The sequence below is a fragment of the Oryctolagus cuniculus genome, chromosome 4, assembly GCF_964237555.1.
Source record: "Oryctolagus cuniculus chromosome 4, mOryCun1.1, whole genome shotgun sequence".
Classification (NCBI taxonomy): Eukaryota; Metazoa; Chordata; class Mammalia; order Lagomorpha; family Leporidae; genus Oryctolagus; species Oryctolagus cuniculus.
The window spans coordinates 82,577,205-82,605,121 of NC_091435.1; the positions used below are offsets into that span (position 1 = coordinate 82,577,205).

Consider the following 27,917-nt stretch of genomic DNA (forward strand, 5'->3'; position numbering starts at 1 on the left):
CCACGCGACCATATTATCCAGAGAAACAAAATTATCATCTCATACACACTAAGCCTGAGGTTCCTGACCGGGCTCCAGTTAACAAGCTACTCAGCTCCCTCCCGCCTGCCTCCCTGCCTGCGGAACAAAACCTCGGGATGTTCCTGTGAGAGCCAGCGGCTGGGTGACCTGGGGTCTCTGGCCCCTCTGCCAGCCTGGTGGCCGCACCGGTCCCAGCCTGCACTTCCCTGCTCCGCCCGCAGGTGGCACTGCGCGGCCGGTTGTCCTAACAGAACCTTGGGCCCTCAAGCTGCTGACCACAGACAGAGGAACAGGCGGGCACAGGGCGGTAGCATAAAATAGAAACTAACTTTATTTCTCTGGAAGAAGCAGGTATTGATAGCTGGGGCAGCAGCCGTGGTGACAGGCTGGTGGGACGACACAGAACAGCACGGGGGAAGAGCTGGGGTCAGGGAGGGAGCAGTAGCTCCTCCAGGGCAGCTGCCCCCTTGGTCTCCTCCCAACCCTGGGGCCGCGGGCCCTGGTCCCTGCCAGAGAACGGTCTGGCACCTCTGCTCTGCTTCCTGAGCCGCCTCGGGCTATTTCCAGGCACAAGGTCCCAAGACCAGCCAAGTCCCACAGTGCATCGGCTGCGAGGCCACAGGTCACATTCTCTCCGACACCCCAGCCGTCTGCCAGCGACTCCCTGGGAAAGGGCCCAGCCCTCGGGGTGGGGGTGAGGGGGCTGCCAGGGGCCAGCCCACCCTTCTGTGTGGTCACCCCATCCTCCCGGGCCAGGTCAAGCCTGGCCTCCTGTGTCCGGGCCCCCTGGGGCAGGGCCGGGGGGGCCCGCGCCAGCCCCAAGTCCAGTCAAGGACCAGAGCCAGCAGCAGGCCACGCATTGGCCCTCCTGAGGCAGCTCCTTCCGCTGAGGGGCCCCCAAGGGCTCCTTCCCACCTCTCGGCTGGGGCACGGCGGGCTGAGCCGAGTGTGCAGGGACGGCGCTGGGCAGGGAGGGATGAGCACAAGGGGCACCCAGCCTCTGCTGCGGGGCCGCGCTCTGTCCGCTGGGAGCAGCAGGTCCTCGGGCCCGGCTCAGGGCGACGGACGGACAGACGGACGGGCTTAAGTGATTCCTTCAGGACACGCCCTCTGGCTCCACAGATGACTCTCAGCGCCTAGAGGACAAGAAATGGCCCAACAGTCCTTGTATCAGGGGGCCAGTCAGGCAGACCACAGGCAGGTGTCGGCTCCTGGCGCCGGGCACACTGGCTGCAGAGCAGCAGTGCTGGGCACTGGGTCTGCGGCTCTGCCGGCCCGGAGTGTCTCCTGTCTTTACTCTAACAAATGATGAACCACAGGCAAGAGGAGCGCGCCACTGTGTGTGAGCCGTAGGGTAGCCACGGACACGGGTATAGCAAAACCTAAGTGTGCCTGGATGCGAACCAGTGAGAGGAACCGTGGGAGGGCGCCGAGCCTCCAGGCCGGTGTGCTGTGGACCGCGCGGCAGCCACGTCTCCTGTCCCCAGACAGGGACCTGCGTGTGCTGCTGGTGAGCAGGAGGCCAGCTGGGCTCCCTCCCCTGCCGTGCCTCCCAGGGTGACCCCAACTTCATTTCTGTGACTTCACAACTTCTGGCTTGTTAACGTCTTACGTCACTGTACGTTATTTTATTTACATATCTATTGGTTTTGTTATATAAACTTCTTACAGGAAAGCAGTAACCAGTTATGATTTTTCTTGGTTGGGCATTCCTTTAAAAAGGCATTGAGGGGGCCGGCGCTGTGGCATAGCAGGTGAAGCCGTTGCCTGCAGTGCCGGCATCCCATATGGGCGCCGGTTCGAGTCCCAGCTGCTCCACTTCCAGTCCAGCTCTCTGCTATGGCCTGGGAAAGCAGCAGAAGATGGCCCAAATCCTTGGGCCCCTGTACCAGTGTGGGAGACTAGGAAGAAGCTCCTGGCTTTGTATCAGTGCAGCTACGGCCGCTGTGGTCATCTGGGGAGTGAACGAATAGATGGAAGACCTCTTCCTCTCTCTGCCTCTGCCTCTCTGTAACTCTGCCTTTTAAATAAATAAATCTTAAAAAAAAAAAAAAAAAAAAAAAAAAAAGGTACTGAGGCCGGAGTTCAGCCTAGCAGTTAAGACGCCTGTGTCCCCGATCAGACTGTGGGGGTTAAACACCTGGCTCTGCCCGGACTCCAGCCCCTACCGATGCAGAGCCTGGGAGGCAGCAATGATAGGTGCCACCCACGTGGATCGGCTCCCGGCTCTGGCCCCAGCTGGGAGCTGTTGGAGGCATTTTAGGAGCAAACCAGTGGATGGGAAATCTGTCTCTCTGACTCTCAGTTTTAAAAGGCATTCAAATGTTAAATGTTACTTTAAACAGAAATATAAAAAAGAGGTGAGATACAAAAAGTTCACAGGAAGATGGAATTCAAAGACAAATTTGGTGAAAAATGAATTGTGAAATCCATGCATGAGTGGGTTCTTCAAAAAGTTCATAGAAAGCATGTATTATTTAAAAAAAAAAAAAAAAAAAACTGGGGCAGGCGCAGTGGTGCAGCAGGTAAAGCCGCCACCTGTAGTGCCAGCATCCTGTATGGGTGCTGATTCGTGTCCCAGCTGCTCCACTTCCGGTCCAGCTCTCTGCTACGACCTGGGAAAGCAGTAGAAGATGGCCCAAGTCCTTGGGCCCAAAAGAAGATCCTGACTCCTGGCTTCGGATTAGCACAGCTCCGGCCATTGCGGCCAACTGGGAAGTGAACCAGCGGATGGAAGACACTCTCTCTCTCTCTCTCTCTCTCTGCCTCTCCTTCTCTCTGTGTGTAACTCTGACTTTCAAATAAATAAATAAATCTTTAAAAAAATTTTTTTTAAAAAAACTATGTGCAAGGCCGGCGCCGCGGCTCACTAGGCTAATCCTCCGCCTAGCGGCGCCGGCACACCGGGTTCTAGTCCCGGTCGGGGCGCCGGATTCTGTCCCGGTTGCCCCTCTTCCAGGCCAGCCCTCTGCTGTGGCCCGGGAGTGCAGTGGAGGATGGCCCAGGTGCTTGGGCCCTGCACCCCATGGGAGACCAGGAAAAGCACCTGGCTCCTGGCTCCTGCCATCGGATCAGCGCGGTGCGCCGGCCACATCGCGCTGGCCGTGGCGGCCATTGGAGGGTGAACCAACGGCAAAGGAAGACCTTTCTCTCTGTCTCTCTCTCTCTCACTGTCCACTCTGCCTGTCAAAAAAAAAAAAAAAAAAAAAAAAAAAACTATGTGCAGATTACAACACCTTTGCTCCAAAATAAAGTCATCTTTTAATTCCATAAACCTTCTGAAGAGCCCTCCTATTTGTCTCCATCACTGGGTCCCCAGAGCGCCTCTCCCTGGAGCCACTCGGAGCGGCTTCGGCAGGGGCGAGCGGGGTCAGGCCATCCCCTCCCCTACTCACCAGCTCACCAGCTCACCAGAAAACCAAGTGGCTAAAATGTCTAAATGAGTTCATTTAGGAGAAACTTTTCAACCCAAACTGCCTGCCCCACCCCCGCTAGGGAGGCCTGGGCCACGCAGGCGAGGCAGAGTGTGGCGCTCACTCACTTGTGGTGGGCAGGGCCACAAGAGCCCAGGAGGTGGCAGCCGGCCTGCTCCAGGTTCCAGTCAAACATCTCCAGCACCTTGTGGCATTCCCCTCGGGGACGCAGACCCAGCCCAAACAGCTGCTCCACCTGCGGGGCAGAGCGGGTATCGTGGGACACACCGGGGCCAAGGGGCACAGGCCGGGGGCGGGGCTTGGGAGCAGCGGGGTCCCTGAGCGCTGGAGCAGGCAGGGGTGGTGGTGGTACCTTCAGATACTGGGCAGCCCGCTGCACACTCCAGCCGTGGCTCTGCAGGGCTGCCTGGCACTCCTCTGTGGTCACCCCATGCACCATGACCTGCAGCTGGGCACACCCACCCGCCCGTCAGCACCACGCAGGCCCACTCCGCTGGGTCCCCTGGGCCCCTGCCCCTCCTCACCCCGAAACCGCGCCTGCCACTCACCATCTGGATCTTGTCGGCTGGCCGCCCAGCCTCCGGCCCGTCCGCGGGGCAGCCCCGGGGTGGCAGCCGAGCAGCGGCCCTCAGGGCTGCTGGCCGGGTCCCTGGGTTGCTGTTGTTGGTGGAGAAGTTGGCCTTGGGGTCCAGGGCAGCCTGGGGCATGGGCCGGACAGTGGCGGTGGGGGCGGCAGGGGCAGGGGTGCTGGGCGGGGGCAGCAGCAGGGGCACGGGCAGGGGCACGGGCTCCTCCTCGGGGCTCTGGGCCTCCCGCAGGAAACGCTGGCAGCGCTCCAGGTAGGCCGGGCGCTCGGGCAGCAGGTAGTAGTGGGTGTTGCTGACCTTCTTGCCGTCGTGGATGATGGGCAGGATGCAGGGGCCGGCCCGGGGCCCGGGGGCCTGGATCACCTGCGGAGTGGCGTACTTGGGGTCGGAGGCGAAGCTCTGGGTGGTGGGCATGGTCTTCCCAGGGGAGCTGGAGAGCCGGGGGGACAGAGGAGAGCTGCCAGGGGGCGCCAGGGGGCTGGGGGTCCTTGAGCCTTGAGGGGACAGGGGCTCACGGGGAGGCACTCGGGGAGGGGAGGCAGGCCCGGGCCACCGGCCCATGTCTTCCTCGCCTGCTGGGGCTGGAGACGGCTCAGCTCGCGGACGTGTGGGCCGAGGCGGGATGGGCACCCGGGGGGGCACCTGGGGCTTGTCCTCGCCCCCAGGGCTGGGCGACGGTGCCAGGGAGGCGGCCGGGACCTGCAGCTGCCGCATGCACTCCTGCTGCAGCGCCTGGAAGATCTCGGCGGTCTGGGCGGAGCTGGCTGGCTTGCTGCCCCCCTGGGGCGGGAGGAAAAGGTTGTCCTCCAGGGCCGGGGGGAGCCGCGCCTGCTCGGGCACGAAGGCGTAGTTGGTCTCGCCCTGGCCAGGCCCCATCAGGGTGCTGTTGATGGAGCAGACCTCGAAGTCCTCCTCGTCCTGGGCCACGTCATCGTAGGCAGGGGGCGGGGGCAGGGGGCGCGCATCCCAGTCCACCACGGGTGTGGGGTGCAGGGGCCGAGGCAGCACCCGCGTGGGGCTCTGTGGAGGGGTCTTGTCCAGCAAGGAGCAGGCGTCCATGGCCAGCTGTGCCAGGGAGGGCGTGCAGGGCCGCGGGGCCGGCAACACGGGCTCCTCGCCGAAGTCGATGAGCGGAGCCTCACCCACACCCCCGCGGCTCGCCTTGGTGCCCGGCACCCGGGCCGATGGCTTCGCCAGCCACAACCCCCGGGCTGGGCCGGGTTTCCGCAGGCCTAGCCTCTTGAAGTCGCTGGCCAGTGGGTCCTGTTCCTCACTCACAGGGTCGTAGGTTGGCTCTGTGATAGACAGAGAGACCCCCATAGAAGGTGGTGTCAGGGGCAGGAGAGCCAAGCGTCCCCACCAACTCCCCGCTCCCAACTCCCAGAGGCTGCTGCAATTCTCTTGGGTGCCTGGGGGACCCCATTCCAGAGACAGGATGGGACCCACTGCTGGCCCCCTGCCTTCACTGAAGCCATGGAAACCTATGCCCATGCCTGACTGTCTCCGAGGCCCCCTCCAGCCATGCGAGACCCCAGACGGCCCTGCTCCTGGGCCTGGGTTAGCAAGCCTCCACTGACCCCACGGCGGCCACTGTTAGTGCAGGCAGGGGTTATGGGCAGCACCCCCTGGCAGGAGGGGGACAGTGACCAACCACCTCTGCTAGTCCGCACGGCAGCGAGGCAGGGCCTGGACCCGGGCACAGCGGGGAGGTGGGGGAGCCCAGGCACTGGGGGTGGGGGAGGCATGCTGGGCCCAGCCAAGCCCAAAAGCTCACGGCACACACCCACGTGCCCTCCCACCCAGCCAGCCGCCAGGGCTCTGTACCTTCCAGGAGGAGAGGAGTGAGAGGAGAGAGGGGGCGGGGGCAGGGGCCAAGGCATCCAGAGCAGCCCCACTTACTCTGAGTGAAGATGGCAGGCTGAGGTGGGCGAGGCGGAGGCTCCCCTACAAGAAAGGCCATGCAGAGAAGGGGGCACAGAGCAGACAGGGCAGGGGAGGGGGGGCACAGAGCAGACAGGGCAGGGGAGGGGGGAGGACAGAGCAGACAGGGCAGGGGAGGGGGGAGGACAGAGCAGACAGGGCAGGGGAGGGGGGGCACAGAGCAGACAGGGCAGGGGAGGGGGAGGACAGAGCAGACAGGGCAGGGGACGGGGGGACAGAGCAGACAGGGCAGGGGAGGGGGACAGAGCAGACAGGGCAGGGGAGGGGGAGGACAGAGCAGACAGGGCAGCGGAGGGGGACAGAGTGGGGGGGGCAGAGCAGACAGGGCAGGGGAGGGGGACAGAGCAGACAGGGCAGGGGAGGGGGAGGACAGAGCAGACAGGGCAGGGGAGGGAGACAGAGTGGGGGGGACAGAAAGGGCAGGGGAGGGGGACAGAGTGGGACAGGGCAGGGGAGGAGAGACAGAGTGGGGGGGACAGAAAAGACAGGGGAGGGGACAGAGTGGGACAGGGCACAGGAAGGGGGGACAGAGAGGCACAGAGGGGACGGCAGGGGGAACAGAGTCGGGGGAGAGAGGGAGAGAGAGAGCAGTGAATAGGAGCGCGTGAAGGAGCAAAGGACCCGGCACATGCGAGGCACTGCAGTGGCAGGATGCGGATGATGGGGTTCCGGAGTCACAGGCAGAGGATCTGGGAGATGCAGGCCGTGGGGTGGTTTTGGCTCAGGAGAGAGCGGGATTAAGCGCAGTGAGGAAAGCCAGGATCAGAGCAGGGCCAGCGACAAGGGCGGCAGGAGGGAGGGGGAAGCCGAGGCAGGCAGGGCTAATGCAGGACCAAGCCGAGGGAGTCCACCTCGGCGGATACAGCTGCCTCTCGTCCTCTACCCCACGCCCAGCCAGAGCCAGGGACGCAGCTGTCCCACCCGCTGCTCCAGGAGCCGGAACCGCAGGCCCAGGGCAGCCCGAGAAAGCAGTACCCCCCCGCCCCAAGCCCCCACAGCCAACGACCTGGACACCACGAAGCAGGGGGCTCTTACTTTTCCCCCTTCCTGGAGGCTGGGTGGGCCGGGAGGCACTCAGCTCCACGCTCAGCAGGTCAGGAGGGTCCATGGGATTCCCCAGGTAGAGCCTGTGGGAGGAGAGCCAGGTCAGAGGCAGGGGGTGGGGGGAGTGGGCTCCCGCAGAATCGCCACACCTGTCACTCTGAGAGTCACAGGGAAAGCTGAGGGGCAGGCAGCATGTGGCTCCCCGGGCCCAAGCTACAGCTCCAGTCCCTTCTGCAGATCTAAGCTGCAAGCAGAGGAGGCTTCTGGGAGAAGGAGCAGAGAAACCAAACCCGAGCCTGGGCTAGAAGCCGCCGACTCCAGGGTTCTGACACTGTCCCCACGGCACCCCAACCCACACTGGCAGTCCCTCGCCAGCGCACTCTGCTGTGTCCCGCAGGTCCCACGCACGGGGAGGGCCCGCGGCAGAGGCATCCGGGCCATGGTCCTCAGGCAAGGTGGGTGGGAGGTGTCCTGCTGGGCCCTGCCAGGAGCTGGGGAGGCTGGGCCACCTGCACCCTCAACCCCTGCACCAACTGTCAGGATCTGGGACTTAGTCAGCGAGGCTGATTCAAGCCTGGAAGAACAGGGCCAGAATGGCTACAGCAGGCCAGGAGTGGGGCAGCGGGTGGTGGCCTGCTCCCACACAGGCCCGCACTTGGCTCTGGGAGTGACGGACAGGGGCCGGCCCCTCCCAGGGCCTGGTGTTCTGTGTGTGGGTCATGGAGCAGGAGGGCCTGGCTTCAGCACGCCACTCAGGGAGGACATGCATGTGCGAAGTTGGCAGGAGAAAGGGCTGCACAGGGGCGTGTAGGCTGGCGGAAGGAGCTGCTGGGGGTCCCAGGGAGGGGGGCCGTCCAGGACATGACCAGATCTGTGTCCCCCGCCCCGCCCCACCTCACCCTTCTACTACAAGGAGACAGCGACCCTCGTCCCAGGTACAGGCCCGCAGGGTGGCTCCCCTCCGAGGTCACCCTGGAGAGTTCCCCCCAGCCCTGCTGGCCTGACTGTGAACCAGGCGCGCCCCCAGCCAGGCCTGTGCACACCTCCAGGACCTTGGCCCTGGCAGCAGGTGACAGAAACGGCTGCTCAGAGGCAGGGGTCACGACCTTTCCCCAGGCTGTGCCCTCAGGCCAGTATGCCAGCAGGGGTAAGGCTATGGCCTGGGGGGTCTCTGCACCCAGGGGGAGTGTGGACCCATCCTTAGTGGCCCCTGACCTGAGTTTTGCCTACAATGAGATGCTGTGGGGCAATGAGACCTGTGCCCACGGCAGGGCAGCGAAAAGTGCGGGCAGACAGAGGGCTCTATGGGCCCCGGAGGGCAGGCCGGATGCTTGCTTGTCCCCAACTCCGCCCCGGCACTGACGGCCAGCACTCAGCGGGGCCCTGCTCTCCGGCACCCGCACCCCACCCCATTCTGCCTCAACATCCTGTTCTTGCCTGTGCTTCAGGGATGGAAGGCAGCTAGGAGGACTCGGGCAGTGTGTGCCGGGCACGGGACTGCGGCGAGGCAGAGAGAGGAAGCCAGACAGTGGCTCTGCTGCTCCTGGTCCGAGACACCCAATGCCCTGTCCCCGTGCGAGGGGTCACCCGGCTGCCCAGGGAGCCGCTCCCCTGCACGGGCCCGCTTGGAGCCCATGAGCGGTGCTGCCCCAGCGCATCCACCGGCGCTGAAGCCAGGAGAGCACTGAGGACGCCACTGTGAGAGCAGAAGACGCAGCGCCGAGCCTGCCCTGTGGTGTCATCCAGGAGGAAGGCTCTCGAAGGACAAGGCATGAACCCCGGCCCCGGGCAGGGGGTCAGGAGCGCGTGCGGGGTCAGAAGGCAGAGCAGCGTGTGTGAGGGCCTCAGAGTGCGGCACGACACCTGCTACAGGTGACTGTGACAGGCAAACTCCTGAGGCCCCTGCCACAGCTGCCCGGCAGACTCTCCCTGTAGGCAAAACAGGGTTTGGGGACTTGAAGGATGGACCCACACTGTCCCCCTTGTGCACCCGGGGGCCCTAGGTGCTGGACCTGGGAACCGCCTCTGGGAAGCAGTTGGAGCTGCACATGCAGACAGCACGTTCGCAACCCCGACCTTGACCTCGAGGCAGATGCACCATGCCACCTGCTGAGCGACCCGCTCTGCACCCCGGGAGCTCACCGACACAGTAGGGCCTTCCCAACAGGACCCCCGACTCCTGGGCTGTGGCTGCCTAGGGGTCTGGAGCTTCCCAAGAACAAGGCTGGGGCCGGGGAGGCTGCGCACTCACTCGTCGATCCTGTCGGGGAAGCCCCAGCAGTGGCGGGGGTCGCTGTCGCCATGCCCCGTGTGGATGAAGCTGTTCTGCAGGGGCTGGCTGATGTCCTGGGCCGACAGGCCAGCCACCGAGGTCACCACGTTGCGAGGGAAGGGCCCCACGCACAGCGTCCGTGTGTTCTGGCCGCGCCACCAGTAGTTCTCGGCCCTGCCCGACAGAGAGGACGCAGTAAGCAGAGGTGGTGGAACCCTTCTCACATCTGCTCACCTGGGCAGAAGGCGAGCACGAGGGCGGGGCCTCAGGGCCAGGCAGCTGGCCTGGCGCCCCTCCCTCTGCCACTCCCCATCCCTGCCACTTGCACACAGCTGTACCCTGAGCTCTCTAGGTGGCTCAGGCAGCTCTTCCCACAGCTCACAAATAAGGAAACAGGTCCCAACAGGCGACACGACGTGCCCGCAGTTACCAGATAGATCTCAGCGGACTCAGGAATTAAGTCTGCAAAGCTCACACCCTGGCGTCCCTCCTTCCCCAGCCCCAGGCCTCCTGGCCCCTGGATTTCACTCCTCAGCTGGGTCCCAGTGGTTCTGAGATACATGGGACTCAAGGGACACCCGGACCTCAGTACCAGGTTGGGAGCCAAGCCCTCGGCGCACTGTCTACTCCCAGCTTCAAGTGTGTGTAGGCACCGGGGTGCAGCTGCGGCCTTCTCCATGGCGGGGTGGTGAGGACTCACCCTTGCCACCCTGCTCCTCTCCCCAAGAGTGGAGGGAGCTCCACATGTCTTAAAGCGAGAGGTCTAGCAGGGAGCGCCTGCCCAGGGCAGAAGCAGCCTGCGCTGGGGTGGGCCCCCGCGCTTTGGTGTTTGCAAGCCCTAAGGATTGTGAGATTCCTGCCTGATGCGGGGCGAGCCTTGGCAAAGGCACAAGTGGGGACAGCCCTCACGCTGATGGGACACACGTGGCACCAGGCTGCCTGCCCTCCCTGCCACCCCTACTTCACCTGGCCCAGGACCAGAAATGTAGAGAGAGGCTCCAAAATGCAGCCAGACCACAGGGCCTGCAGGAAGCTGGTGGCAGGAGCTGGGGCAGCGTGACCTCCCAGAGACCAAAAACCCAAGGCCACCAACACAGTGTCCTCGGGGTGGGGCAGGGGAGGTGGTGCTGAGCTCCCACAGCCCAGCCCCTCAGAAACAGCACACCAGCAACCCTGTGATTACCCATGCTCCCTCCAGGGTGGGAAGGGCAGGAAAGGAAGGAAGAGAGGACACCACCCCAAGAAGGCACAAGGCCCATCCAGAAATAGCAGGGCCGCCTCAAGGAGACAAAGGCTCCCCTCGGAGCACACGGTCACCAGGGTCAGGCGCTGGGGAGGAACAGCTGGCACCGGGGACCCAAGGCCACTCCCCCCCCGGCACCCCCACCACTTCCCCAGTGACGCCCTCGACCTGACGGTCCCTCCACCCCAGGGCTGGACGCTGGACTCTGCTCCCCACACCTCTGCAGAGGTGCTCATTAACTCGGGAGAGAGCCGTGGCTGAGGCGGAGCCGCTGTTCCGAGTAGAATAGACTCCCGTCCAAGGCCAGGTCGGGCCGGGGCCACTCCCTCCGCCCCACTGCCCTTGCCGGCTCAGCCCAGCTTCTGTCACAGAAGCCTCCTTCTGGACCCCCTCTGCAGAGGGCAAGGGATGAGCAGAGGTCTGACGGAGACCAGGGACCCCAGGGTGGCTGTCGGTCAGTCCCAGCACCGCCTCTCAGACGCACGCTTGCTCCTGGGGGCAGGAGAGTCGGGGTACAGAGGCTGTGTAAAGGAGAGAGGCCCCCGAGGTGCATCCCAGCCCCTCAGAAGCAACACACACCTCAAAAGGAACTTTGCAGGCAGCCGGTGCGGCATCTCACTGCCCCCACCCCCTGGGCAGCCGTCCCTTCCAGCCCAGCCTGCTCCAGCCGCACCCTCTCTTCCTGCCCTGCGCGCCCCAGAGCCTTGGTGGCGCGGGGAGCACCAGGCCTGCCATCCACAGCGCCGAGCAGAGGCCAACGGCACCTCCAGCGCAATCTCCCCACTTGCTGCTGCCCTTGGGCCTCCTGGCCGAGCTCCTGGGGCAGACAAGACTGGAAAGCTGGGCCTGGGCCAAGGAAGGCCGGAGGCTGCCCCAGCTCCGCACCTGTCGGACCCTGTCCCTGCCCTGGCCACAAGTACTCCAGAAATGGCCGAACAACGTGGCCTCAGCTCACGACACACACCCCTCCTGCCCCCTTCTCCGTGGCCGTCCCCCCGCCTTGAGGGATCATTCAGGTACTGGTTGCTGACCTCGCCTCCCTACCTCAGGAGGCAGGGGCTCCAGGACCAAGCCCAGGCCTTCCAGACGGATGGCAGGGTCAGTTCTGGGGAAGCGCAAGGTGAAGACTGCCTGCTCCTGGCCGGACCCTCTGTGGAAGCCCCGCCACCCCCGTCCCTCTGAGCCTGGGCAGCTTCCTAAGCTCAGCCTCCTGGCTGCCCAGTGCCTGAGAAGCGCTGGGACCTCGGGATCAGGCACAGCTGGGCCGGGGAACTCCAGAGCTGGGGCCAGCAGACAGTTTCAGCAAGGAGGAGGATAGCATGGAGAAGGAGGCAGTGAGACAGAGGGAGCCCACACAGGCACGCGCAGGCCGACAGACATGGAGACACTCAGGGACCGCGCACACAAGGAGGCACACGCAGGCCGACAGAGACACGGACACTCAGGGACCGTGCACACAAGGAGGCACGCGCAGGCCGACAGAGACACGGACACTCAGGGACCGCGCACACGCGCAGACCCACTCCCCAGCCTCACCGGCTGCCAGGATGCCCACCCCTCACCTCCCGTCCATCCGCCCCTCACCTCCCACCTCCTGAGCAGCTCCAGGGACTGGGGGCAGGACTGAGGTCCCAGTCAGGGCTGGCGGCCCAGGATGAGGAGCCCTGTGGGTCCAACCGTCAGGGGCAGCAGCCCGGTGTTGGAGCCAGCAGCTGGGGTCAACCGGAGCCTGTGGCTGGACCGGCAGGGCCGGGGCCTCCGAGGAGGAGCCACTCCCACAGCCCCACCCACAGCCTGCCTCCTTCCGGTGCTGACCCAGGGCACCAGCTCCAGAGACACACGCCCCAGAGACACACCAAGTTCCTGAGTCATTCCTCTGGGGAAGGCAGGCTCCAGCCGAGGGCAAGAGATGGGAGTGGTAAGACCAGGACCTACCAGAGTCCCTGGGGGTGGGAACAGTTGCAGGCCCAGACCTGGGGCCTCAGGCCCTGTCAGGCCCCTCCACAGGGCCCCCTGAGGGGTGTGCTGTACCCACAGCTGTTCCTCCCTGCCCCCACCCTGTCTCTGTCCCCCTAGCAGCTCTCTGCTTTCCCCGGCCATCCCTGACTCTCTACCTGAACCCGCCTCCTGCAGGCTGTTGGGTGCCATTCCTGCTCCCAGACACTACGTTGGAGAGGGGGGCTCAGGGTGTGTTCCTCCACCCTAGGGGCACAGCACACAGGCTCCCCGCCACCTGAAACCCACACAGACGGGGCAGCCTCCTGCCCCCCAGCCTGGCCTGGTGCAGCCAGAGGAGTGGGCAGCACAGGGCATTTCCTCTGCCTCACTCTTGGTCCAGGCCCTCTGGGCTACCCAGCCCCCAGAGGAACCTCCAGGCTGCCCTGCCCCAACTAGTTCCTCAGACACTCAGGGGATCAGATAACAGAAGGTGGGGTGCATGTGGGCGGGGCTTCCCGGGACAGGTGCTGACAGTGCGGGGGCTGCAGGTAAGAGCGGTGACTCAGGGGACGCTGGGCCTGTCAGACGGAGACTGCTCTGGGCACATGGGCAGGGGAGGGCAGAGGGCAGGAACAGAGAGGGCCTTGCAAGGAGAGACTCGCAAGAAAGGGGTGAAGGTGGAGGCCCAGGCACAGGACAGGGGAGGCCAAGGCCACCGGAAGCCCTGAGGGGAGCCTCGGGACTCGGAAAGGACAGGAAGAGGGTGGGGCCCGGCAGGTCCAGGCTGTGTTAGGGTCCTGCAGGGCAGCCAGGTGGGCGGTCAGGAGTCCTGAAGGAATGACAGGCGCTCCTGAGTGTTCGGCTGTGGCCTGGGGCCAGGCTGGGCCACTTCCTGTTCCTCACCAACCTGGCAGCCCAGCCCTGATCCACACAGCAGGCGCAGGGACAGGGAAAACCCTGTCTGCGAAGCAGCGGCAGCATCTGTGCCCTCGGCCCCAGGTGCTCGGGCCTGACCCCGCCCGTCGCCGCCACGGTGTGCCCTCTGTGCGCGCGCCCTGCCGGCCCACGTCCTTGGAGGGCTCCCAGGCCAGGGCACGGTCCTACCTTCCCTCGATGACGGTGATGACGTCATTCATCTGGATGTGCAGCTTGTCTGGCTCCTCAAAATCCTGCAGGGCTCGCATGTCCGTGGGCTGGGCCTGGGGGCAGACACAGGTCACTGCCCACCCTGGGACTGACCCAGGGCAGCCTCTCACTTGGACACCCCAGCTCGGCCCCTCACCTCCAGCAGGAAGTCACGCAGGGCCACAAACGTGGGCCTGTCCTCTGGCTTGTGAGCCCAGCACTGGACCATGACATTGTAGATGTCCTGGGGGCAGTCCTCGGGCCGCGGCAGGCGCTCCCCTTCCTTGTCAATCTTGTGTAGGATCTGTTGGGAGCACAGGCAGCGCACTCAGCTCTTCACCTCCCATGGTCCCTGCAGCCCAGGCTGCATCTGCCACTGCTGCCGCTGGCCACCAGGCCTGCCCTCCACAGTAGAAGCCTGGCACCCATGGCAGGGCTAGGAGACGACAGTAGGTCCCAGCTCTTCCCCGCCCCCATCAACCTCTTGTCTGTCAGCCCCTCCTGAGACCTGGAGGCAGACTTGGGGCAGGGAGAGGAGCGCCAGTTCCAGCAAGGCCAGACCAGACTGGGTGCCAAGGAGGGAATTAACCCCCACCCGCCCACAAAGAGCGCGGCCCCCTTACCTGACTGCCGTTGAGGCCGATCCAGGGCTCCTGGCCGTACGTGAACATCTCCCACAACGTCACCCCGAACATCCAGGTGTCGCTGGCGTGTGAGAAGGTGCGTGTCTTCAGGCTCTCCGGGGCGCACCTGGCAGAGGCAGGAGTCAAAGAAAGGGCCACCTGTGCACCCCTACCTGCATGAGCCCTGACGGACACAGAATACTGGTCTCACAGGCATTTGCTGTCGCCTGGAGCCAGGCCCAGCGGCGGGTATTGGGGACAGGGACGAGTGGACAGGAGGGGACTTCCTGACTGCGGTGTGCAGGTGCACTGACCCCACCTGCACTGAGGTCCCTCGTTCACGTGCAGCTAGGGTGGGAGGAGGAGGGTGAAGTGCCCAGCCGGGAAGCAGGGCAGGGGCGGGCGGGCTGTTCTCTAACTGGTGGGAAGACCACAATGCCCAGACTTGGGACAGGATTCTGGGATTTGGGCCATTTCAGCAGGAAAGCGTGGGTGGGAAATTCACATAGGGCCTGGGGAACAACCAAAATGGGTGCCAAGAGTCATCCTGGTTTCACCCAAATATACCCACGCTGCCTCTCGACACCACTGCCTACAGCTGGGAGGGGGCAGTCCGGAGTTGGGGACAGAGCGAGGGGGAGTGTCCCAGACTGAGCGCGGCCTGCTGCTCAGACGGGAGGGGACCCGGGGAGTCTCCAGGGCACGCCCTCCCTGTCCGTGAAAAGGGAACTTCAAGCTGCTCACTTCACAAAGTTTGAGGGGTCTACAGTCTACAGTCTACCCCCAAACCAAAAGGCTGCTGTCAGTTATTCCATGTCAACAGGGAAGTTCCAGGAAATACGGTACCGCCCTGGGTATAAAGCGAGCTCCTAACAGGGGAGCCATGCAACCTAGCTCACAAGGGCTGCCGGACCGGCGCCCTGCACTCCGAAGCGGGGAGACAGTACCCCTGGCACAGGAGGACCACGGTCATCTCAACCCACAGGGGACACGGTGGTGTGCCACATAACCCCCCAGTATGCAGGTGAGCAGCCCTGGTTGTAGAATACGGGGCCCATCCTGGCTCTACCACGAGAGAGCGTTAACTAGTCTTTGCCTGGACAACTTCACAGTTGAGTCCCCTGGGAAGCCTCTTCCTAGCCCACTGAGTAACAGGCCCCTTGTCTCTATGTCTGGTCGGGACCCAGACCCTGGCACCCGGGACCTCGAGGATTTACTACACAGACGGGTGAAGGGATGGCTGTGCAAGAGGGGTACCCCAGGCCCAGGCCGGTCAGGGGCAGGCCCAGACAGAGTCGTGGCCGTGATGGGTGCAGGAGGCCCCGGGTTGGGTGTAGACCCTGTGAGCTGGCAGCGCCTGCCCCTCACCAGGCAAAGGGCACCTTGCGATGTTCCTGCATGACGTAGTGGTCATCGTTCTGGGGCAGTGCTCGCATCAGCCCAAAGTCCCCGATCTTGACCAGATCTCGGGTAGCCAACAGCAGATTGCGGGCAGCCAGGTCACGGTGGATAAAGCGCTTGGACTCCAGGTAGCCCATGCCCTCAGCCACCTGCACAGCGTAGCGGCTCAGGGTCCCCAGGAGGAAGTGCCCCTGGTGCTTACGTAGCCGGTCCAGCAACGATCCCAGAGGTGCCAGCTCTGTCACCTGAGGCCAAGGAGACGGAGGGAGGAACACGCCTGGGTAAGCCCCAGCCCCTCTCAGCACCCCGAGCTGGGCCCCCAGGAACCCCCTGAAGGCCTGGCGGAGCCATGAGCATTGCTGCTTCCTGGCCTCCACACAGTGTGGGAAACTGAGGCCCAGAGAGAAGGAACTCAAAAGACTCGGGTTAGACATTCTAAACACTGGGGTCAGTGATGTGGTATAGCTTGTTAAGCCGCTGCCTGCAACGCCAGCATCCCATACTGGAGTGCTCGTTCAGGACTTGGCCGCTCTGCTTCCAATCCAACTCCCTGCTATTGTGCCTGGGAAAGCAGAGGAAGATGGCCCAGGGACCTGAGCCTCTGCCACCCGCGTGGGAGACCCGGATGAGTTCCAGGCTCCTGGCCCAGTTCCAGCCATTGCAGCCACCTACGGAGTGAACCAGCAGATGGAAGATCTCCCTTTGTCTTTCCCTCCCTCTGGGTCACTCTGCCTTGCAAACACATAAATAATGGTTAAATTTTTAAAAACAAGTTCCAAAAACTAGACTTAAGGGCCAACTCCTCCCATGGGTGCAACACTCTGCCAATGCGTGCTAGCAACCCAGAGAAAGCCCCAGGGCTAGGCCCATGAGCCCCCTTTACCACTATCAGCGGGGGGCCTCTGACCTCAGTGTGGACAAAGCAACCCCAGCACAGGCAGGAAGAGGGGCACACCCGGGAGCCCAAAGCCTACAGGCCTCTCACCCTGCTCCTGTGACTCCCCTGGGCCAGGGCACTCACCATCTTCATGGGCGGGGTGAGCACGACACCGTAGAGACGAATGAGGTTGCGGTGGTCAAGCGAATGCATGGCGTTGACCTCACGGATGAAGTCATCCATGGCCTCTGGCTGGCTCAGCACATCCGGCTTCAGGCATTTCACAGCCACACTCACCTGCTCAGAGTGGGACGTGCAGGGCTTCAGGACTCACGCCCCACCCCCACTCGGAGCCAGTCTGCCCCGCCCCTGCCAGCTCGGCTGGCCTCCCCCGCCCCCACTCCAGCCTCAGGCCGGCACACCTCAGGCGGTGAAGGTGTCGCCGGTGCCCGTGCTGCACACTCTGCCTGCGGCCAGGCTGGGCAAGGACAGCTGGGGCCACCAGCTTGGCCTCTCCTTCCTGGAGCCACAGTAAGCTACGAGATGCCTGGTGTGATGGCAGAGTAGTAAAATGGTATAAGAAGATTTTATAATACAATGGAACGTTAGGTGTTTGTGTGTAGAAGGAAAAAGATGTCTTAAATTATGACAAAAAAAAAACACCTCATCTATGGTGCTAGAAGTCAGGAAAGCAGCTCCCCTGGGGGAAGGGGGAGAGGCAGGTTGGGGGGCAGTCTTACCCATGGCCTGGGCCACGCTACGGTGGTTGGTGGGCAAGCAAGCTCCACTTCAGGGTTAGCTGTCTTAGTGGATGTACGTTGTCCCGCAGGAAGCAAGGACAAGGGGAAAAAGTTGTCTCCAAGATCTTTACCTTAACTGAGTCCAGCAAAATACCAGGGGAGGTGGGAGGCAGAAACGCCAACTCTGTTTTCTGAGTGGCAGCATTGCGAGCAATGTGTTTTCTTAATTTTCACATAGTTCCCAGGGTCTTACAACAAGCACATTATCTTCATAATCAAAAAGAGAAACCAATGTGCTTAAGAGAACCGAAGTGGGGACTGCAGGGCAAGCCACCTTCCTGGCTGTGCCCGGCAGGGCGGGACGCGGGGCTCACCGTCTTCCCAGAGGGGGCGTCCCACTCGCCCCTGCGCACCACGCCGAAGGAGCCGTCGCCCAGCTTCTCCAGCAGGCGCAGGTCCTTCTCCCCGATGAGGCAGGTGAGGCTCTGCAGGGGCCCCTCCCCCGCGGGGCCCGCTGGGGTAGGGGAGGTCTTCCGGAAGGTGCTCTGAGAGTGGTGAGGAGGGAGCTCGGCCTCCAGCCGCTTTCCACTGAACACCTGTTTGGAAAGAGCCAGGGGCCAGATGGAGCCCTGGGCCCCCGGGCCCGTCACTCAGGCCCAGCCCGCTGATCCAGCTGGTGGGCTGGCCCCCCTGCTTCGCCAAACTGCCAGGGGACAGCCTGGCTGCACAGACTCCCTCCAGACCCTACACCCTGACGCAGGGACCCACAGCCTCAGAGCGGTGTCAGGGAAGGTGCCGGAACCAGCCTGGAGCCGCTGCGGCCCCACACCCTGCTGCCCGGACAGACCCCACCCATCCGTGTGGTCTGGGTCTCCTCCTCACCCCTCCCCCGCTCAGCGCCCAGCCCCTAACCCACAAAGACGGGCAGCAGCCCGAGGGGCCCTCCACGAACGCCGCCCTGTCCATTTTTAGCCCTGGCCCCTTCTCTGGGTTGCCCATTTGGCGCTGTCTGTCTCTGCCCTCCCCAGGGAGCCGGCTGCCCTTCATCCTGCCCAGGGGAGAGGATAATTTTAGTCTGAGGCTGGGCTGGAAGAGGGTGTGTGTTGTGTGTGCTGCAGATGGAGCTTGGGCTCGCTGGGGGAGAGCCTGGGAAGACAGCTGGGTTTCTGGAGTGGCGCCTAGAGCCGGGGCTGGAGAAAGACGGAAGAGGGCTGGAGGGGATCTGAGGCCTGGGCTGGATAAGCAAGGGGGCAAGGGGCAAGAGACAGAAGGAAGGAGCCCATTGGCCTGGCGTAGACGCCTCTACTGGGGCACCCAAAGCCTGGGCCTTTCTCAGTCTGGGCCTCCCAGCCCCCCGAGTTGGCGCGGGAGGGGGCAGACCTGGGCTAAGGAGGCCTCTCAAATTTGAGGGTTTCTTTTCCGCCATTCCTCCCAGTAACCAGAATTCCTGACGCTAGTGAGTTCAGTGCAGCGCTTACCTGGGGGACCCCTGTCACGGCCCTGTAGGGTGAGCCAGGCCATGGGGCCGGCACCATCTTCCTGAGGACATGGCTGTGGGCTGGGGAGGGTGGTGACTGCCCCACCAAGACCCCCCATACCCCAGCACGCCACATGGCTCGTCTCTCCCACCTCCACCTGCCTAACACACTCATCCTTCCCCAAAACCTGGGCAAGGCACCAGGACAGTGTCCCCAGGAAAGGCCACAGGATCCCAAGGGATGGCCAGGAAATCTCTGATGCCCAATCCCAGTCCAGCTGTTCTGCCCTGCCCAGCTTCTGCCCAAGCCCTGAGGCCAGAAGTGGAGAGGGAGGCCCTGGCTGGCTCACTTCCTCTCTCATTGTCTTCCAGACAATGGGCAAAGTTCCACTGAGTCAACCAGGGACTCACTCGCTACAGGACAGACCCAAATTAGGATGAGGCCTGGCGGGGAAGGGCGGGCGGCTGTGGGAAAGGAAGCTGTCAACAGGGCTGGATGACCAGAGAGGTCCAGCGGGCGGGAGGGGAGGGAAGCAACGCAGATACCCTGGATCCAGACAGGCCCCACCGCCCCACGCTGGCCCTGGGCCCCGGCACTCAGACAGCGCCCGGCTCGGGTGAAGGAGCACTTGTCAACGAGCCCCTGTCTCCTCCGCGGGGCCCTCAGCGCGCACACAGGCTGCTCACGTGTCCATCTCTGGCGGAGACAGACACTTAGGTGAGCGGCTCCACAAGCGCCCTGCCTGATAAGCCGCAGGCAGAGGGAGGCCTGTACAAAGTGCCAGGAAACACGGAGCGACTGAGCCTGTCAGGGCATCGGGGAGGGCTCCCCACCTACCCACCTTGCTCATCCACGACTTGCGCTTGCACAGGGCCTTCCTCCTCTTCACGGCCTCCCACAGCCGCCGCTGGCCTGCAGGGAGGGAAGGAGAACCCAGGGCTGCTGAGGAAGCTCCCAGCACCACGCCCCGGGCATCCTTGGTCCCACCACACTAGGAGGCCCAAGTAACCAGGGCCTCATGGTCTCCGCTAGGCAGTGGTCTCAAAACAGATGGGGCCGCTTACCCCCCAACACCAAGCAGTAGCGGTTGTCTCCCAATACTCGGGGGGGGGGGGGGCCAGAATCAAAGCGGGGCCAGCGTCCCACATGTGCAAGGGCTCCTGTCCCAGCTGCCCACTGCCTATGACTATTTAGCCATTTCTTTCAGGCTGAATGCACTGGTAAGTTCTGACGTTCTGCAGAGAACACCGTGACTTCCATATGCCACAGCCACTCTCTGAGGATAAATCTGAAGGGAGATGTGAGTTCGACTCAGAGTAGATCTTTAGGGGAGGCAGACAGAGGTCAGCATCCATCTCCATCCAGAGCTCTGGGCACCGGGAACTTGCACAAGTGGGAGATCGCGGAAGTGCCCCCGACAAATGATAGAACAAACAGGGGCACGCGGGGCATCCTGGGGAGCCAGGGCTCTACCTAAGGCAGTGCACCTGCACCTCGGCGTGTGGCACCCCTGGGGCCCTCCCAGCCCTCCCCGCCACCTCCCCAGTGCTATGCGGAGCAGCCAGCAAGGCCGACGTCCCACCTACCAGGCCGGCCCATGCCAATCTTCTCCAGGTCCTCATTCTTGACATACTCAAAGTGGGACAGGCGGGTGACATTGAGGTCGTCGCGGAGCCGCAGGAAGTACTGTTGCAGCTGCACCTCCGACAGCAGCTCCAGCAGCCAGCCTGTGCCCTCCTCGGGCTGCATGCTGCTGCTCCCCAGCCTCTGGGGGAAGGGGAGAATGGCTCAGCGACCAACGGACGGCAGGGAGGCCTGCCTGTCAGTGCCGAGGGCCACCTGCCTCCCACCACGGGGCAGCCTGCATCGGCTCCCGCCACTTTTCTACTCCCCAAACAACGGTGCACCCCAGCCCCACGGCCCCACCAGCAAGAAAGGGCAGAGGCAGGGCAACCGAGAGACAGCCCTGGCCCCGGAGCCAGAGTCCTACTTGGTTCCAAATCTGGGCTCTGTGCCCGAGTGACCCGAGATCAGCCCCTCTGGGCTCAGCATGCTCACTGGGTCACAGGCCCATGGAACTGAAATGGGATCAAAACCACCCAGGGTTTCTCCAGGAAACGATGAGCGTTCCTGCTCCTTCCGTTTGAATGGAATCTTTCAGGTTCCATTATCTGATGGATCCCACCTGGAGATCTGGGGCCCAGATGCACCCTAAGCTAAGTTCCTCCGATGCCTAATGTCACTGGGGCCTCTCCCGCCAATCCGAACCCTGCCTCAGGCCCCCACCCAAGTGCCACAGCAAGTGCACAGCCCTGGGCGGGTTTGCAGACACCCCAGTCAGTGGGGAGCTCAGCTCCTGTCCACGGCTGGTTGTCCTGGTTGTCAGGAGTCACTGCAGGGCTGTTGCCAAAGCTTTCAGCTTCTTAAAGAAACACCAGCACTCTGAATTTGCAGATGAAATCCCACTATTAAAGCTCTTTTATGGAAGTGATATATGCATATGGGAAAACACTGAGGTTTCACGACCTCCCCTACTGCACCTATCCCCGAAGCCGAAGCCGGCTGCCAGTAATGTCCCATACGTCCCCTTTCAGGCTTCATGTTGCCATGTAAATATTCACACCACCCACGCCCACACCCTTCTACTCCTTGTTTTCACTTAACATGATGCCTCTCTCCAGACATTTAGACAGCATCAACTAGTTCAAGTTTCACACACACACACACACACACACACACACGTATTGGTCAAACAAAACACAACTGCAGGCCACAGTCCGCTGCCAAAGTGACCTCTGACCCACACTCTCCCAGACCCACAGAGAGAAGCGGCTGACCCCTTCAAAGCCAAGGGCCTGACCCCTTCCCCGTGCCCCCCTGGGGTTGGGGGGCTGCCTCATCTCCAGCTCTAGAAGAAGCAGGCCCTAGCAGCCCACACCCCCACACTTCCCAGTGGTCCTGCCAGCACAGTGCCGGCAGCTCAGACTTTTCCAGGCCACTCAGGGCAGCACAGAGTGACAAAGAGGAATGAGGAGCCCTCAGTTCAAACCCTGGCTCGTCCACCGAGGCTACTGGGCCAGGCAGCTGGGACGGCCGGTAGCTTCCAAACTTAAAGCTGTCATCCATTATTTGGATGGTTCCAGGTGGGGGAGGGAGGCCAGCTCTGGCTATCACTCACTGTGTGTGGGAGATGGGGAACACCACGAGTTATCCCGCAATGCACAGGACAGTCTCATACTGTCCCAAATCCCCCACCACTGAAATTCATGCAGGTGAAATCGTTAACAATCACCCAAACCCACAACCCAATCCCACTTGACACAAGAACAAGAAAGCACTTTGGCAGCTTCAATAAACACTGAATTTTCCCAGACCCACAGGGTAAACGGAGGAGAAAGTGGAGTTGTATTCACAACACAGTGGAAGTCCACTATTTGGAAAGTGAAGACAACCCGGCCTGATTTCCAAACTCCTGCCAGCCAGCAATGGTAGAAGCCCTGCTTCCCGGAAACTGTTCCCACCACTGGCAGCTCACTCCATCGCTCACACATCAGAACACACAAAACACTGTCCACTGCTTCCACGTCTCCTTTGCATCTAAGCTGGCATTATGCTGTCTCACTACAGCTGCACACGCAGAGTTAACGGATTCAACTTGTATTAATTTTATTTCAGAAGAGTCACAGTAAAAACACCACCTAATGCTCCAAGCACACTCGCGCGCTGCCGGGCACAGCTCTAAGCTTTCAGCGGTCCTGACTCACTCGCACTCCACGAGCTCATCTGCTTACAGAGGGGGTGTGGGACGCAAGTGCTTTCCAGAGGGAAGCCCACAGGTGCACCGGGGAAGCCGGCCGGCACTGCTACCCTCCCTGCCCCGGCCCCACTGCCCAGCTCAGCTTCGAGCCCCCTGCAGGGCAAAGAGTCTGGGGTCCCCTTCTCTTCCCTCTGCACCCTCTCCCAAGTCCCAGGGTTCCAGACCCCTCATCCTGACCCTCCTCCCCAAAGCTACTTAGCAAGCACAGCAGCCCGCACCCTCTCCCTCACACGCCCCTCCCTGCCCCCCAGCCCAGGGAACAGGGCCCCTCCCTGCTCCCCACCCCGGGAACAGGGCCGCTCTGTGCAAGGAGTGTGGGGGAAGGCTGGGAAGAACGCAAAGAGCCTGGTGTGGAGAAAGGAGTCAGGACTCCAGTCCCGTGGCTCCTGCTCAGCCCAGGGCGACCCTGGATAGGCCCCCTCCCCCTGGCCAGCTCCCCCTCCAGCCCAAGGGTCCCTTTGTGAAGCACAGCAGCGTGCCTGGCCCCCAGCACAGCGTTTGCACACCTGTGTCTGACACATGCAGCTCTGTGGCCAGCATGCAATACACCTGGCACAAGTACCTATGCAGAGACCAGAGGGGAGGCCACGCAGACCCGTTCCTCGGCCCCCGACGGGCCCAACCCCTGCCCCTAGGTGAAGTGCAGGCACGGAGGAGCCGACCCAGCCCCAGCCCCCACTCACTGTGTACAGACGTCGTCGCAGTCTGGCCAGGAGCGGGAAGGAGAGCTCGAGGCCGGGGAACCGCCGAGCCGCTGGCATCGCCACCCAGGGGACCCCCTGAGCGGGTCCCTGCGAATCTTGCCCAGGGGAGTGGGTGAGCAGCAGCTCCTGAGCTGGCCAGGGGTCCCCCAAGCCCCGCACTGGGGGAGGGCAGAGGAGCGGGCCGGGCCCCTCGGCTCTGCTGCAAGCCCACTGGGTGGCCACAGCCCGGCCTGGCCCTCCTCCTGGCTGGCTGCAGCCTGGGTCCTCCTCCTGCTGCTGTCTTCTCCTCAGTGCACTGGTCACAGCTCCAGCCCTACTCCCTGGCTCCCCCACCCGACTGTCCTCCCGCCCTCCCGCCCGCCCTCCCCAGCCGAGCAGCTCTGACACTGGCTGAAAAAGGACCTTTCTGAATCTCTGCCAAGAAGGCGGCAGGAACGGGGGACTCTTCCTCCCAGCCGCCCGCGCTGGCCCCCTGCCTCCCTACACACAAGGCCCCCTGTCTCCGGCTTCCACTGCAGACTTCACACTTGTGGACAACTCCTGGGATTCTGGGGCTGGGGGCCGGGCTATGTGAATCAAACAGCATGTACAGAGAGGGACTGCAGGCCCCCGGATGGGCTTGTCTGGGGCCGTGGGGGCTTGGATCCCAGACACTCTCCTGGACCCTCCCCCTCCCCCACCCCAGTCTTGGCTGGGTGTCTCCTGGCTCAGACCCTCATGTGGCCCTGTTACCCTGGTGCCCGACGGAAATAGGAGGCCGGCAGCCTGCCAGAGTGGGGCAGCCCAGCCAAGAGCAAGGGTGGGGTGGGGGTGAGGCACTCCGCCCCCTCCCCTGGGATTGCCTTGTCTGCTGCCCACGACATCCAGGGTGCCTCCTCCCCCAGATGAGCTGGCCAAGGTCCAGAACCCCTCAAAACATGACACAAGACCCCTGCTGGGACAACCCCACCCCAGAGCTGCTGCAGGACCCCAAGCAGTGGGATGTCTCCTAGCAGTACCCCCACCACCCAGACAACGAGGGGCTGCAGAGGCTCCACCACATCCCCATGGGCCCCCCACGTTCCTGGAGCTGACAAATGATCCCTCTGCCCCTCCTCAAGGGCGCCAGCTGCTCTCACACCACCCTCACTGTGGGCCCCCAGGCACACCTGACAGCTGCAGGAAACTGTCTCTGGCTCCCCTAGCTTCCCCGGCCAGGCCTCGGATGCCCCTGTTTTCTTACACACTGCTCTCTTGTCCCCGTCCAGCTGGCCACCAGCTCAGGGAACCCCAGCTGGCTGGTGGGCCAGGCAGCTGGAGCCAGTGTTTTGGGGGAGTCGGCATCCTGGGGCTTCTCCCCCAGTGTTGGATCTCCCTGAGGGGACAGCCGTTTCCTGGTCTGACCAGGGGGGAGGCAGGGGGTCTCTCTCATCAGCCAGGCCCTCTTCACCATCCCCCATCCCTCCCACACACCCAAAGCTTGCAGAGAGAGCCAGGTGCAGCCTCTTCTCAGAACAAGTGAATAACCAGCCTGCAACTGAGGTCAGGGCCAACAGACAAGATGAGGTCAGGCCAAAGTCACACTGGAGCTGACTGCTCCCTGAACCCTGACACATCATGCCCTTGGCCACAGAGGCCTGCCCCTAGCACCCTGTCAGGCACCACCCTGGAGAAGCCTAGCAGTACAGCCAGGTGAAAAACTCCCAGGAGTGCAGGCTCCAATCCACCTGGCCCCAGTGGCGACCCATCTCTTGGATGTCTGCTAAGAACAAGCCCTAGCAGCAGCACGAGCAGCAAGCCTGCTGCAGGAAGTAAACTTGTGTGTGCATGTGTCTCAGAGAGACAGAGAGCGAGCAGACAGACAGGCTCTTTCCCCCAGCCCAAGCAAATAGCCCCCACCTTTCTGGCTCAGCTCCCCTTCCTCCTGTCAGCCACTGCCCTCTGCTGGCCATGAGAGAAAGAGCTGGCTCTCCCAGGGGAAAGGAAACGGCCCCATAAATCAATCCGGTGACCATATTTCCCAGAGCAAACAAGGATGCTTGGCTTCGTATGCATATTCAACTGGCCAGTGGCTGGGATTGTCCAGGACGCAGAGCCTCAGTGCCCTTAAAGTCGGAGTAAAAATCCTAGCAGTGCTACCCTAGGCTCCCACAGCGCACTGAAGCCTGGAAAGCAGAGGATCTGGATCCCAGAGGACTCAAGGGCACGGAGGCAGATGCCGGCATAGGGAACTCGCCACCAGCGCCGCGACCCCGGCCCTGACACACGCTCACAAGCCCACACCTCGCCCCAGCCCCTGGAGCCGGGACCCAGCAGCGCAGACCTCTTGTCCCTGACAAGCTCTGCAGAGGGCAGGGATGTCAGCAGGCCGCTGGCAGCCGGCGGTACCTGGCTATCCCCCAGCCTCACGCATTACCTGCCGGCCCTCCTCGCTCCCGGCCAGGCGCTGGTAAGCAGATCGCTCCCCCATGGAGCCGACTCCCGGCGTCCCGGACGCCCGCCCGCAGCCCCCGCCCCTCCTGCGGCCCCGGCGGCGGCGTCACTGCCCTGCGTCCTGAGGGGCCGGGCCTCGAGCATCCTCCCGGAGGAGGGCAGGGCGGCCGCAGCGCCTCGCCCGCCAGGGCGGCCGCATCCTGGCCCGCACCGCAGGGCGGCCTTGCTCGCGGCCTCTCCCGGAGCCCCGCCCCAACCCCGCGGGGCCTCGCCGCGCTACTGGCGGGGGTCCACTCCGCCGCCCCGGGACCACGGCTACCTCGACCTTGGCCTGCGCGCGGGACCCCAGGGTTCCATGGCCACCGACGAGGTTCCTGGCGAATCGAATGCTCCCAAACGAATGCCCAGGAAGGGAAGCCTCCGTCTCAACTGCACCAGACCCGACCTTCCAGGCCCACCCCTCCACCTGCCGCAGCTTCCCCTTAACTCCGAGAATGCGCAGCGCCCACCTGCCCGGCTCCTCGGCGCGCGTCCCCGAGCCCAGCCCTCACCCAGCCGCCGCCGCCACGCTCCCACGGGAGCAGACCCGGCCCGCCCCGCCCTCAGCCGGGCCTTGACATCTCCGCCCCACAAACCGGCCGCAGCTGCGCCACGGAGCGCGCGGGCCAGGGTCGGGGTCTGACTCTGACCTTGCGAGGTTCTGGCGGCCGAGCCGCTCCTGCACGAGCCCCCTCAGGACGCCGCACCCGGCTCTGCGGAGCCCACCTGCCCAGGCTCCTCCTCTCCGTCCTGGCCCCGGGGCGTCTCACACACACCCTCTCACTGGCATGGCATCTGAAGCATCCACTGACTCTTTCCTACCAGGTATTTAGGGCTGAGCGTAGGGTTGAGGCAGAAGATGGAGACTCCTCTCCCTGCTCAGGTGCAAGGTGGAGGAGACAGACCCCAGGAGGGCCCTGGTGCGTTCCCACGGGGCTCACTCCCACCCAGTCCCATCCTCGCCGCCGGGGGAAGCCCCAGGGGTAGGGGTGACTCTGCCAGGCAGGAGTAAGGTAGCTGCAGCAGAAAGGCATCGCTGGAGTAGCTGCAGGGACCCCAAGTGCAGAGGGCTGTGGAGAAGGCAGGGCCCAAGGTCTGAGCCAAACCATTCCTCCCCGCTCCACCCCCTGTACACGCCATCTCGCAGCACCACCCTGGAGTACCAGAGCCACCAGGTCTAGGGGTTGGGGGCATCCCTTGGTCTTCCCGTGCCCCACATTGTGGCCGGGGACCAGCCTGCCCCGCTGTCTACCGCCCTTTCCCCGGTCTCCCCAACAGCATCCGTGAAGTGACAGATCCACACCAAGGAGCAGACAGGACATGCAATTTCCAGCCAAGAAAAATTTTCCAAAACAATCTACCGTATTCTCGGGAATACACGCCACCACCCACCCACCCCCACCTCAGAGCTGGCCCTCTCCCACCTCTTCCTCTTCTCCGAGCCCTGGAGGAAAACAGCACACTGGGGTGGGGGGCGGGGGGGAGGCTGAAGATTCCTCCCCCAGCCTTAGCCGGTCAGGTCAGCCCCCTGCACAGGCGGCCCTCCTGCCCCTTCCTTTGCGGTGCAGGGCTCCAGTTTCTGCAGCAAGGCCAGGCTGGCTCCCCTTATCTCATCCCACAAGGAGGGACACCAGGCAGCCCTGCACGTTCAGGTCAGCCTGATCTGACATCAGGCTGGTCTGGGAAGGAGGCTGGCTCGGGGCCAAGGGAAAAGGAGTGATTCAGACACACACCATGGCTGTCCACACCCTCTCCATCTACGGAACACCAGGGCCCCCACCCCGCCTGGCCCCTGAGACTGTGTGTGTCTGCAGGTGGTGCTGGGCCCAAGGACCAAGCCCGGCGTGCAGCCTCTTCACTCTTCCTGAGGGTGCTGAACTCCCGTGTCCTCTACTGGAAGGATGCTGCGCTCCCCAGGGGCGCCTCTGCTCCAGGGCTCCTACTGCCACCACTGTTCTCTCCATCCCTACAGATGGTTAGCTACCGGGCAACTCCACCAGGAGGCTGCGCATGCGCCGGCAGCTGCGTGTCCAAACAGCTCAGCATCATCCCCTTAAGCCCTGCTAATCCCTGCCCCTATGTCCTGACTGAAAACATCACTGGCCAACCCAGGCTGGGACCCACGCACCACATGCCCCGCCTCCCAACCTACGACTCCGCCTCATCCCTCTACCCTCCCTCACCCCCACCCCCAGGTGTGCTGCAAAATCGTGGCTGCCAG

At 63.3% G+C, this 27,917-nt stretch overlaps 1 protein-coding gene and 1 long non-coding RNA gene across 27 annotated transcripts in view; both read right to left on the bottom strand.

Annotated features, from left to right (window-relative positions):
• Positions 1-329: 329 nt before the first annotated feature.
• Positions 330-27,917, bottom strand: part of TNK2 (tyrosine kinase non receptor 2) — a 42,380-nt gene continuing 14,792 nt past the window's right edge. Inside the window, exons 1-16 of one of the 26 annotated variants that reach the window (XM_070072278.1) lie at positions 26,347-27,830; positions 20,311-20,491; positions 19,566-19,636; positions 17,621-17,875; positions 16,651-16,803; positions 15,597-15,874; positions 14,229-14,355; positions 13,763-13,909; positions 13,585-13,679; positions 9,279-9,473; positions 7,019-7,110; positions 5,867-5,986; positions 4,004-5,337; positions 3,808-3,903; positions 3,563-3,690; positions 330-1,157 (exon numbers count right to left, since the gene is read on the bottom strand). In XM_070072278.1, coding sequence (XP_069928379.1) covers positions 1,151-1,157; positions 3,563-3,690; positions 3,808-3,903; positions 4,004-5,337; positions 5,867-5,986; positions 7,019-7,110; positions 9,279-9,473; positions 13,585-13,679; positions 13,763-13,909; positions 14,229-14,355; positions 15,597-15,874; positions 16,651-16,803; positions 17,621-17,875; positions 19,566-19,636; positions 20,311-20,473 — 3,261 coding nt within the window. In that variant the 5' untranslated portion in view covers positions 20,474-20,491; positions 26,347-27,830 and the 3' untranslated portion in view covers positions 330-1,150. Of the gene's footprint in view, positions 1,158-3,558; positions 3,691-3,807; positions 3,904-4,003; positions 5,338-5,866; positions 5,987-7,018; positions 7,111-9,278; positions 9,474-13,584; positions 13,680-13,762; positions 13,910-14,228; positions 14,356-15,596; positions 15,875-16,650; positions 16,804-17,620; positions 17,876-19,565; positions 19,637-20,310; positions 20,492-23,224; positions 23,566-25,640; positions 25,947-26,346; positions 27,831-27,917 lie in introns of those variants that run through there. The other 25 variants (XM_070072265.1, XM_070072269.1, XM_070072273.1 and 22 more) reach the window with 25 other exon arrangements.
• LOC138849306 (uncharacterized) lies at positions 1,612-3,554 on the bottom strand. The gene is made up of 2 exons (XR_011387975.1): positions 3,239-3,554; positions 1,612-2,862 (listed from the first exon to the last, which is right to left on the bottom strand). It is a non-coding gene; the product is annotated as an uncharacterized lncRNA (long non-coding RNA).